This window comes from Nomascus leucogenys, chromosome 8, assembly GCF_006542625.1.
Source record: "Nomascus leucogenys isolate Asia chromosome 8, Asia_NLE_v1, whole genome shotgun sequence".
Classification (NCBI taxonomy): domain Eukaryota; kingdom Metazoa; phylum Chordata; class Mammalia; order Primates; family Hylobatidae; genus Nomascus; species Nomascus leucogenys.
The window spans coordinates 26978738-26991567 of NC_044388.1; the positions used below are offsets into that span (position 1 = coordinate 26978738).

The window sequence follows — 12830 nt, forward strand, 5'->3', positions numbered from 1 at the left end:
GTAGATGAACTTGGTTGCAGGAGATTGCTCTACCCAAGTACAGGCATATACGACAATGTCAAGATAGCTGGGGTTGTCTAGAGTAACCAGGATGTCCTGCTGTTGAGAGAATCATTGCTCCTCTTCCTCCAGGGTGCTCCAGCTGATGAACCTAACAGATTCTCGTTTGGCCCAGGCGGGTAATGAGAAGCTAGAGTTGGCCATGCTGAGCTTTTTTGAACAGTTTCGTAAGATCTACATTGGGGACCAAGTGCAGAAATCCTCTAAGGTAATAGCCTCTCAGTTGGCTCCCCTTAGTTCTCACTTCTCACTTGTGGGATTGCTGATGGAGGGAAACAGTTGCTGATAGTTCACATAACCTCCAGATTTCAGGTAATAGGACAGTCCAAATGTTTTCTCTTAGTCTTTAAATTCTGGGAGATTCGTCAAAGAATTGGACCCATTTCTCTAGTGCTCCGTATGCTTAACAAATGGCCAGTCCAAACATCTGTCATTCTCCCACAAATGGGCAATTCTTAGTCTCCATGCATGAATTAATATTCAGAACAGTAGAAGATTTGGGCTGTCTTTTTGCGATTTCAGGATTGAAAGGGACCAGTAAGATTGCTCAGCATCTGTCCAGTAATACTTAGAAACTAGCTTATCCCTTCAGTAAAGTCTGCTCTGGGATTCTTGTCCATTTTCTTCCACATCTTACCCATGAGTGTGGACAAAAATAGTACCAGGATGTGATTGTTCTAATTCATGTGTTCTGGTTACTTTCTCTTCTTAACACCAGCTGTACCGCCGACTCTCAGAAGTTCTGGGCTTGAACGATGAGACCATGGTCCTAAGCGTCTTCATAGGAAAAATGTAAGTGTTTCAGCTTGCCACCAGCAAGAGTCCTTTGCAATCCTGTTGCAACTGTAAAATGTGATCTTGGCATTGTGCTGCCAGTGCCTGGTATTCCAGCATTGATCGTTTGCGTCAGAAAATTGTGCATTTGAGTGTGTGACAAGCTGTGCTTAGAGATATGGCCCGGCCCCAGAGCATTCCAGGCTTGTACAGGCAAGGATTTAATTTTGCTCTTGCAGAATCTCCTCTGGAATCACAGGTGAAACTCTGCCATGTCATTAGCAAAACAGACCTCCACCCCAGTAATTACTGCTCAGCCCCTCATCCAGTTGCTGTGCTCCAGGGATGCCCAGCATAGGCATTCACTTTCTGTTGCTGATTTCCTCTAGTTATCCCCTCGAAGGGGAAAGCCCCACTTAAAAATGGGCTTATTCCTCCCAGGAAACATCACACCCTTTAAGAGTGTTGAGTCTCCAAAATCTAGTGCTGCTGTTTGAACTGTCTTCAGAGTTGGAGCTCCTAATTGGCCCTTTTTTATTTATTTTTTTTACGTTACACCCCTTTGGTTACATTTTGCCCTTTTGAGGAGCTCAATTTATCAAAGCACACACTAGGAGCCAAAGATATTACCCAGGGCTGTGTGCAGAGTGACATTTTGCCTCCTACCAACTGTCCCAACCCTAAACACTCATATCCATGAGCTGGTTTAATAATTTAAGATGGAAAAAGCAAAGGGGGTCTAAAGGACTCTGCCAGCCAAGAATCCAGAAGCAAGGGCTACTAGAATTCTGCAGCTGACAGTGGATGGTGCAGGTGCAGAATTGCATACGTCTGCATGTTATCACTGCCGCAGAAATCTCTTACCCTTGCTGCAGAAATCAGCCCTGGAGTGCCCCAGAATTCCAAGGGCCTGGGTATGGGCCAGTGTAGCTTTGGAACCAAGTAGTGAAGATTATCTGAAGGATAATTTTTCTAGTCAACCAAATGTAAGTACAGAGATTTCCTACCCATCTTTTTTTGTGGTCGTGATGTCTGTGAATTGGTGGTGCAGATGTGTGGTGACTTTTGATGAATGACTTTCTTCTTCTCCCAGCCCTCAAGGAAACCAGCAAATCAAAAAGGTCTCCTGCTTTTTTTTTTCTTTTTGTCCTCCAGCATCACCAACTTGAAGTACTGGGGCCGTTGTGAACCAATCACCTCCAAGACACTACAGCTTCTCAATGACCTCTCCATTGGATATCCTTTTCTAAGCTAGCTTCTGTGCACAACAGAAACTGGCATGCCACAGTCTTAGAATCATGGCCTCCTGCTCTTTCCACTTCAGTTTAGCTTTAGTGGGTACTCACATATCTTCCATTTTCCTAAGAGTCCAAAAAAACACCAATGCCCATGCAGAATATAGGAATAATTTCAGACCCCAAAAATGAGCTGACACCTGACCTGATAGTTTAGTATAGATTTATCCCTGTCTATTCCTAAGTTCCAGAAATGCATATTAGCCCCATCTCATAGGTACACACTCTGTGTGACCAAGGTTTTAGTATCCTTAGTAGAGACAAACTCCTTCTTAGGTTGTCCCATCAGCTGGTTGGTAGAAACATCCTGATTCCAAGCTTTGTGATTGAAGTGATGACTATACTTCCTCTTGACTTGAACTAGGTCTGCTGTAAAGTTTGAATTGCTCTAGGGCAGCTTTTCACAACCAGGGGTCCGCAAGAAGGGTAAACCCTGTAAAATTATTGAAGTGACTTTCTTCTCGCTTCTCCAAATACTGTATATAGCTAGTACCATTCTAAACAGGAGAGAAGTTCATTCATTATACACAATATATGCCTCTTAGGCAGGAGTTTAGGGCCTAATTCTCCCTTGGAACCCCCGCTGAGAAAAGCTCTTTTAGGCTATTCATGATTATTTGGGGAAACCGCTAGGTTTATTCTATTTTCTTACAAATAGGAGTTTGGTATAGGTGTTTTCTTTCTTTCTTTCTTTCTTTTTTTGAGATGGAGTCTCATTCTGTCGCCCAGGCTAGAGTGCAGTGGCGCGATCTCAGCTCACTGCAAGCTCCACCTCCCGGGTTCACGCCATTCTCCTGTCTCAGCCTCCCGAGTAGCTGGGACTACAGGCGCCCACCACCACGCCCGGCTAATTTTTTGTATTTTTAGTAGAGACGGGGTTTCACCGTGTTAGCCAGGATGGTCTCGATCTCCTGACCTCGTGATCCGCCCACTGCGGCCTCCCAAAGTGCTGGGATTACAGGTGTGAGCCACCACGCCCGGCCAGTATAGGTGTTTTCTTATTGATTAAATAGTGCTTAGAACGCATTTTTTCATATTTGGCAGTGGTATACTCAAGTTTTTTTTTTTTTTTAAATAAGATATTTGGGTGAATTGTTCTTTATTCTGGGAAGTTTCCATCTGCCTTAGTTTCGGTCTGCTTCACACTTTCCTTGACCACCTTCCTTTGTCTTCACGTACAGTAGTGTAAGGAAGCTAGTGAAGCTTAGTGCGGTACAGTTCATGCTGAACAATCACACGGTGAGTGATTTTAGCTTCTTTTCCTGGCTCTCCTACCACCCACACATACACGTTCTTGACACATAAGGGAGATGTGTAAATTGAGGTCCCGGATATTGCTACAGCAAAGACTGTGGTCCTGATTCCCACCACACTGCCAGATTATACTTACTGTCATCAGAGTGGCTCTTTGAGATCCAGATGATCTGAGTTATGGTGAAGTCACCTACTGCTACTCATACTGCAGATAAATTAGTAGTAGTGACAACGGTAGCCTGCCTTCAAAAAAAAAAAAAACCTTCAGATCCTCAAGGAATGACTACATAGCCATTGGCTTGAAAGGGCTCAGTAATTCTGATTACTGGCTTGCATTCTGCCTCTAACTCATGTTTTTACCTTTAACTTGTTTTCTTTTTTTCAATAGAGCGAGCACTTTTCATTTTTGGGTATTAACAATCAGTCCAACCTGACAGACATGCGGTGTCGGACTACCTTCTACACAGCACTTGGGCGTCTCCTCATGGTGGATTTAGGTACTGTAAGAAATCGTGGTGGCTCATGAAGTCATCTGGCACTATTCTAAATTTTTATTTGAGGACTGAAAACTAGTTGGGGAGGGCTTTTCTGTTTTTTCAACAGTAACAAAACTATCTGAAATAATAGCCTGATTTCACCAAGAACAGATCATGCTGTCGAGGTCCTTATAACTGGAAAAGAGTAACAGTCTGCTCCTGAAGTTTCATCTGATATGCAGTGGCTTTAAAATTCTCTTCACATTCCTCGGGTGTTAAATAAGGGAATTGAGATTCCTAAATGTATCTTTTTGGCCAGATAACTTCTGGCCAAATGAGGTGTAAACCCACTTGAAACAGTCAACATGACTTTTTATTATCCAGTTTTCTAGCACAGATGAGCCAGAAGGGCTTAATCACTTTTGTAGCAGTAGTGGTGATATTAGCAGTTTCAGGTCAGTTAATAACTAAAGCTCAGTGGTATTACTGTAATTTCGAGCTGTTTAAATTTAATCCTACTAAAATGACATAAAACCTTCTAGGTTTATGAAAGATGACTTTTTAAAAAATTAAGTGTGAATGAAACCACCGTACCCATTAAAGTTTGAGTCTCATCTAGTTCTCACGCACTAGCTTCAGTCCTTTCTCCACTGACTCGCTAATTCTCAGCAAGGCAAAATAAATAAATAACATAGTACCTTATACACATATGAATCTCTCGATACTGTGGCTCAGCATCAACAAACGTAGCCTAGACTAGGTGATTTCTGTTGTCATCTTCTAGTTTAAAAATTCTGTTTCTATATATACATGTTACTCTTAAATTGCTACTAATACCTGTTGGGATAATAAAGGGACCCCCTTTGAGTTCTCCTCGGTTTGCTCATCTTTGATTCCATCTTCCCATATACACACAGCTTTGAATTCTTGGTATTGGGGTTACACCCTGGGATGTTTCCTTTACAGGAGAGGATGAAGATCAATATGAGCAGTTCATGCTGCCACTCACAGCAGCGTTTGAGGCTGTGGCCCAGATGTTTAGCACCAATAGTTTCAACGAGCAGGAGGCAAAGGTGAGTGAGTCTTTCACCCAGTAATTAATCAGCTTCTGGGTTAGGGCAGTCCCTGATTGAAAATCGTGCTTGAGGCCGGGCGCGGTGGCTCACGCTTGTAATCCCAGCACTTTGGGAGGCCGAGGCGGGCGGATCACGAGGTCAGGAGATCGAGACCACGGTGAAACCCCGTCTCTACTAAAAAAAATACAAAAAATTAGCCGGGCGCGGTGGCGGGCGCCTGTAGTCCCAGCTACTCAGAGAGGCTGAGGCAGGAGAATGGCGTGAACCCGGGAGGTGGAGCTTGCAGTGAGCTGAGATCGCGCCACTGCACTCCAGCCTGGGTGACAGAGCGAGACTCTGTCTCAAAAAAAAAAAAAAAAAAAAAAAGAAAATCGTGCTTGACCGTAAACTATCCACTGCCTTAGCTTTTTTTAATATCTTGGACTTCTAGGGTTTTGGAATTGCAGAACCAGTATAGATTTGTAAACTTCTATTTTTATATTACAATGTATTAAGTAGTTCTTAGGTTTTTTTTTTGTCTGTTTTCAAATATATTAGCATAAAGTTGTTTACAGTTTTCTTACTGCATTTTTAATCTCGGTTTTATCTTTAATTGCATCCCCTTTTCATTTTTAATACTGCTCATTAGTGACAAGTTAGGTTTTCTTAAAATTGTGGTAAAAAACAAAGTTTACCATCTTTACCATTTTTACATGTACAGTTCAGTGATGTCAAGTATTTCTACATTGTTGTGAAATAGATCTTCAGAATCCATAATTTTAATATGGAACATTTTCATTATTCAGTTTTTTGTGATTTCTAATTTCCATTGAGATTTCTTCTTTGACACTTGAGTCACTTAGAAAGGTTTAAGAATTTCCACATATATGGGTTTTTATGTTTGTTTTTTTTTAAAGGCAGAGTCTGACTCTCTTGCCCAGGCTGGAGTACAGTGGCATGATCCTGGCTCACTGCAAGCCTTGAACTCCTGGCTCAAGCAGTCCTCCTGCCCCAGCTTCCCACGTGGCTAGGATTATAGGCACGAGACACGATGCCCAGTGAATTTCCACATATATGGAATTTTAAGTTCTTGTTTTCTAGCTCTTAGAATTGTCATTTCTTGATTGTTGCTTTCTTCATCTTTTTACTTCATACATACTGTTCTCTTGACCTGTATAGATCTCTGTGTCAAAAATCAGAAGACACCAGGATGTTACTATTGGTAGGACTTTTTACAGTACTCCTCAGGGCACCAAGGCTGAATGGTAGAACTACCAGATAGCCAGGGTATTGCCAGAAAAAAATGCCAGGCTTTACCTAACATTCTAAAGCTCTCCTTTTTTCATCTTTAGCCTTTTCTTTTTCCATCTATAAATCAGCAGGGTAGACAGAAAGCAACACCACTTAATGCAACCCTCTCTCCCCTTTATACTTGTGTTTCAGGGTCTGAGATAGGTACCATTCAAAGCTTGGCTTATTGTGGAACATATTAGCAACTTTAGGCTAGAGTATCAACCAATATCAAGGATTTAGGGATATCAGTGAATATTAGCCCTTTTTCCCATTATATGGTATTAGTTTCATGTAAAGCAAGTAAAATTAACCAAAAGAACAACCTTGGTAATGGGCTACAGCTGTCACCCACTTCTTTGTCATGTCCCATGTAAAGTCTTTTAAGAGACTGACCAAGTCTTAGACTGGAAAACTGAGCTTGTGGTATCAGCTTAGGAGAGAACTGTTTGCTTACAAGCAGACTGTTAACAGAAGTGATGTCGTTTTTGCCAAATGTGTCAAGATCCCCAAGTGTGCAACCTTCTTGAGCACATTTTGTTGTTGTTGTTCTGTCTCCACTTTTGGAGACAAACCCCAAACTATGATTTTTATAGTAGTTTTATTGCTATTCATGTCCCAAGTAAAAGTTTTATTGAGAGAGTGAGTATTGGATTTGGAGTCTTGGTATTATGTATGAGTCCTGATCTGGACCCTCCTACTACCTAGCAACATGACTAGGGGAAGTTTTTTGGCCTCTTTAAGCCTCAGTCTCTTTTTCTGCAAATAGAGAGTACCGATTAAACATAGTCTCATCTAGATGGCCCACCCAAAGAGAGAGGTGCTGTGTAGACTCCCCTTTGTCTTCCTCCTGGCGGGGCCTGCATCTGACTTCCTTTAGGGTATATATGGCTCTTCTACCTCTTCTTCTTTGGGACTTCTGTTTTTCTTTTTTGCTTTTTTCTGGCTTTCTGAGCTGGTTCCTTTGCCGTGTATCTGTCTCTCTCTCTCTCTCTCTCTCTCTCTCTCTCTCTCTCTCTCTCTCTCTCTGTCTCTCTCTCTCTCCCCCCGCCCCCTCCTTTCCTCCCTGGGTGGACTCAAAGCTTTTTCACTTTTTACATGTGATGTATTACTTCAATGTCTTAAAACCTTATCAGCCTCTTATTTTTGCTATGAACCAGGAACCTATTTTCTTGGCATAACAAACTTCCAAAACTAACAAACTTGAAACTTCCAAAACAAACTTCCACTGGTAGAATGAAAATATGCCATTCTAGCATAGAAGATATTGAATCCGAATATTTGAGAAGGAGTATATGTTGAACTGTGAGAGGAAGAATTTGATGATACATGTGTGGAATCCTCATCAGATTGTTACAGTTTTGTCTTTTCTTGTATTTTAACATATTTTTGCCTTCTACTACAGCGAACTTTAGTTGGCCTAGTAAGAGACCTGAGAGGGATCGCTTTTGCTTTCAATGCCAAGACCAGCTTCATGATGCTCTTTGAATGGATGTATCCTAACTCAAACTAGGAGCACACTACAGCCTGCCTTAACTGGAGTGTGATTGGGTGATGGGGTCCAGAGACGGTGTGGGGGGAAGGGAGGGTAGTGAGGCGGAGAGGATGAAGAGTTACCCAGAAGGCCTGCATGTGTCCTGGAAGCCACCTGATGACAGACATAAGGTTGTCTGAGGTTAGAACATGAATGAGGTAGTCTCCCAGTTTCTCTTTTGGATCTCAAATATAAATGCCTGTGGAACTATATACCACTGTAGAACTGTTGGTTTTGCTATATTTAGACAGATGTTTCAGTCTGCTGAAAAAAATAAAAAGGCCAGGTGCGGTGGCTCACGCCTGTAATCCCAGCACTTAGGGAGGCCGAGGTGGGCGGATCACGAGGTCAGGAGATCGAGACCATCCTGGCTAACATGGTGAAACCCTGTCTCTACTAAAAATACAAAAAATTAGCCAGGCGTGGTGGCGGACGCCTGTAGTCCCAGCTACTTGGGAGGCTAAGGCAGGAGAATGGTGTGAACCTGGGAGGCGGAGCTTGCAGTGAGCTGAGATCGTGCCACTGCACTCCAGCCTGGGTGACAGAGCGAGACTCCGTCTCAAAAAATAAAAAAAAAATAATAACAATAATAAAAGACAGCTTTTACAAGTTAGGAACTCTAACTTTACTGACTTCATACCCTTGCTTGTGAAGATTATTTCAAATCCAGGTGCCTCTTTAATAGTTATGTAAAGGAAATGAGCTGATCCCCTATAATACCATAGAAGTAATGAAAGGATAAATAACAATATGAAATACATCATGCTCTTCAGAAGAAAGGCACTATATAAACTAAAATGTATTATTAGATGCCTTTTACAGGTTAAAGAACACAAAATCACTTTAGTATCTTCTGGTTAGAAAGACTCCAAGATTAGCAAGCAAGAGACAGGAACTTAACTATAATTTGACAAGTTTGTGCTTGGGTAGTGCTGAAAAACTATTTTAAATTCTGTACCTTTCTGGAATCAGAAATCTTTCCTTAGCTCCTCATTTACAGATATCCATCCTATATGCCAATTCTCCAACGGGCAATTGAGCTCTGGTACCATGATCCAGCCTGTACTACACCTGTACTCAAGTTGATGGCTGAATTGGTTCATAATAGGTAAGCAGGAAGCAGAGCTTGCAAGGGCACATCTGCCCTGTTATCTGAGAGAATTTGCTGTATCTGGTGCTTTGGGCAGATTGTGGGACATAATAAGATTCACTACTGCATTTTAAAATTCGAAAAGTTTTTGTGTTTTTGTTTGTATGAAAGAATAGTATTCCTAACTACAGAAAACCATAGTCAACTGCAGGAAATAAGTCACTTTTTTTTTTTTTTGAGGTGGAGTCTTGCTGTCTCCCAGGCTGGAGTGCAGTGGCGCAATCTTGGCTCACTGCAAGCTCCATCCCCCCGGCTTCACACCATTCCCCTGCCTCAGCCTCTGAAGTAGCTGGGACTACAGGCGCCTGCCATCACACCGGCCAATTTTTTGTATTTTTAGTAGAGTTGGGGTTTCACCATGTTAGCCAGGATGGTCTCGATCTCCTGACCTCGTGATCCGCCCGCCTCGGCCTCCCAAAGTGCCGGGATTACAGATGTGAGCCACTGCGCCCATCCAATAAGTCACTTTTAAAAAGAGTCTCCAGTGGGGCATGGTGGCTCACGCCTGTAATCCTAGCTTTTTGGGAGGCTGACTTGGGCAGATTGCTTGAATGCAGTAGTTCTAGATCAGCCTGGGCAACATGGTGAAACCCACCTCTACAAAAAATCAGCTGTGCATGGTGGCACACAACTGTAGTCCCAGCTACTCAGGAGGCTGAGGTAGGAAGATCACTTTAGCCTGGGAGGCAGAGGTTGCAGTGAGCCAAGATTATGCCATTACACTCCAGCCTGGGTGACAGAGCAAGACTCTGTCTCAAAAAAGTAAAATAAAATAAAAAGAATCTCCAGATGTCTACTCTTAGGAGAAATAAATTTGGCAACCAAGATTCTGATTTCCTACCCACAGATATAAAAGTTAACATCTGGTAATGGTGCCTTGTCCATCACATTTCATGGTTAGAGACATTGAGAAGGATATGATAGGTATTAGAATACCCTTTCTTGGCCGGGCGCGGTGGCTCACACTTGTAATCCCAGCACTTTGGGAGGCCGAGGCGGGCGGATCACGAGGTCAGGAGATGGAGACCACAGTGAAACCCCGTCTCTACTAAAAATACAAAAAATTAGCCGGGCGTGGTGTTGGGCACCTGTAGCCCCAGCTACTCAGAGAGGCTGAGGCAGGAGAATGGCGTGAACCTGGGAGGCGGAGCTTGCAGTGAGCCAAGACTGCGCCACTGCACTCCAGCCTGGGCGACAGAGCAAGACTCCGTCTAAAAAAAAAAAAAAAAAAACCCTTTCTTAAGAAAGGTATTTATTAGAGAGGTTGTGGCAGGGTCAATAAAAATTTACTTTTAAAAAGTGAGCAAGATTTTCAAAACAAATTAAGGATAGTGAAAAAGAAAAGTCTAGCACCTTAGCTTTCCCAGAATTTCAGGTATGGGCATTGGTCTCTCATGGCAGTCCTGAGAGAATTAGTAAGTTTTTTTTTTTTTTTAATTAATTTTATTTATTTAGTTATTTATGTTCGATACGGAGTTTCTCTCTTATCGCCCAGGCTGAAGTGCAATGGCGCAATCTTGGCTCACTGCAACTTACGCCTCCCGGGTTCAAGCGATTCTCCTGCCTCAGCTTCCCACATAGCTGGGATTACAGGCATACGCCACCAGGCCCAGCTAATTTTGCATTTTAGTAGAGACGGGGTTTCTCCGTGTTGGTCAGGCTGGTCTTGAACTCCCGACTTGAGGTGATCCGCCCACTCTGGCCTCCCAGAGTGTCAGGATTACAGGCATGAGCCACCGCGCCTAGCAGAATTAATAAGTTTTAAAACAACTTTATGGAGTGGGTAATACTTAAAGAGGCTATAACTTCCCAGGAGACTTATATTCAAGAGTTACTCATTTATAAAATAGATACTTGAGAGCACTTACTCTTTGCCAAACTTTCCTAGCCACTATGCCAGACAAAATCTCTACCCTCTTTGATGTTACAAATGGTGGGGAAGACACACAATAAAAACAAGTATGGAAGATCTTTCCAGTGATTAACTGCCATGAAACAAAATAAAACAAGGCAGTAAAATAGAGGGGAATTGAAGGACAGGAGGGTCAGGGAAGACCTCTCAGAGAAGGTAATATTAACTAGGATCTAAATGACAAGAAAGATTCCAGTAGCCCTGCAAAGATGAGTCTTCTAAACAGAAAACATCTGCATGAGTCCTGAGATAGGACAACCTTGCTGGGACTTGTGGCAGGAGCCTGGTTGGTGGGGGGAGGCTGTGGGAGCGGGTCAGACCAGTGAGCAGAGCCAGATCATCTAGCGCCTTCACACAGCAGTAGTGAGGAGTGGGCATTTATTCTCATTGCCGTGGGAAGCCGCTAGAGTGTTTTCAGCAAGGGATTAAAATGATCTCATTTAAGTTTTTTAAAGGCTACCAGGTGAAGAATGGGACTAAAGCCAGGTAAGAGTAGAAGCAGAATGTAAGGGAAAGGTGGATTTGGGGTTTATTTTAGAGATAGATTTTGATGAATTCAGTGTGGGGGGGAGAGGAAGGAGGAAGGACTCCTGGGCTTTTGAGGTCTTACCAACTTGAATCTAATAAAGCTCATCAAAATGTAGAGCAGACAAAAGAGTCAGGAAGAGTAAGATGCCATTGGGGGAAGAGACATCAAACCGGGCGCAGTGGCTCACGCCTGTAATCCCAGCACTTTGGGAGGCTGAGGCAGGCAGATCACGAGGTCAGGAGATTGAGACCATCCTGGCTAACATGGTGAAATCCCATCTCTGCTAAAATACAAAAAATTAGCTGGGCATGGTGGCAGGTGCCTGTAATCCCAGCTACTCCGGGGGCTGAGGCAGGAGAATGATGTGAACCCGAGAGGCAGAGGTTGCAGTGAGCCAAGATTGCGCCACTGCACTCTAGCCTGGGCGACAGAGTAAGACTCCATTGCAAAAAAAAAAGAAAGTATACTTTAATCAAATAAAATTGAGAATTTTCAAATAGTAATTTTATCTACTGCTGCTTTTTTTTTCTTATAAATGTTTTTAATTTGAGCAACAGAATCTGAATCTAGCATGTTGGTCTTTAAGATAGAAGATACTTCATGGTTAAATATCTATAACTTGGTTATTCTCATATTAGGATAGGCAATTGCTTATCTTAATGTAAATGCAGGATCACCCATGGTACTCAGATGAGAGCCTCAAGTACCCCAGTCTTCCAAGAAAACACCTCTGACTTTTTCTCCTCCTGTGCTCTCTGCTCAGATCCCAGCGACTCCAGTTTGATGTCTCTTCCCCCAATGGCATCTTACTCTTCCGAGAAACCAGCAAGATGATAACAATGTATGGTAAGTGCTTCAGATAATCATGCCTCTAGAAGTTAATTCCAGCTCAGTCACCACACTGTAAGCAGCATGTGGGTCCCTGGCCAGCCCTGGCAGGAGCCAGGACAGCATTCCTATTGTATGCTAATACATGTGCATTAGAGTGCCACCTGTCACCAGGGGCCTGCTGGAATTTGTATGCCTTTGGAGTAGGAAGGCTGATCTAAACTAGCGCTTCTAATGTGGTTGAATAAACATGTATGACATGTCTACTCAGGCAATCGCATCCTGACACTAGGAGAGGTCCCAAAGGATCAGGTCTATGCTCTGAAGCTCAAGGGCATCTCCATCTGCTTCTCCATGCTGAAGGCTGCTCTCAGTGGGAGTTACGTCAATTTCGGAGTCTTTCGTCTCTATGGAGACGATGCCCTGGACAATGCTCTGCAGACCTTCATCAAGCTGCTCCTCTCTATTCCCCACAGTGATCTCTTGGTAAGCCTTACGCTGCATTGCCAGAATCTTGTTCCTCATCACATTCAGCCTTTTTCACCTGAGCCCCTGACTGAACACTGCTCTTGAGAAACTATGTAAGCTGGCTCCTTTTGCTGTAACTAAGTCTTCTGTTTTCCCAACTGAAAGGAGCTAAGCTATTTAAGATCGTCTCCCTGCATGCTGGAGT

At 43.1% G+C, this 12830-nt stretch overlaps 1 protein-coding gene across 2 annotated transcripts in view; it reads left to right on the forward strand.

Annotated features, from left to right (window-relative positions):
* The window catches only part of XPO7 (exportin 7), an 86734-nt gene that overhangs the window by 66772 nt on the left and 7132 nt on the right, over positions 1–12830 (forward strand). For both annotated transcript variants that reach the window (XM_030816892.1, XM_030816893.1), the window contains exons 14-23: positions 133–268; positions 779–852; positions 1990–2070; positions 3305–3368; positions 3772–3880; positions 4826–4932; positions 7610–7698; positions 8739–8846; positions 12093–12175; positions 12429–12643. In XM_030816892.1, coding sequence (XP_030672752.1) covers positions 133–268; positions 779–852; positions 1990–2070; positions 3305–3368; positions 3772–3880; positions 4826–4932; positions 7610–7698; positions 8739–8846; positions 12093–12175; positions 12429–12643 — 1066 coding nt within the window. The remainder of the gene's footprint in view (positions 1–132; positions 269–778; positions 853–1989; positions 2071–3304; positions 3369–3771; positions 3881–4825; positions 4933–7609; positions 7699–8738; positions 8847–12092; positions 12176–12428; positions 12644–12830) is intronic.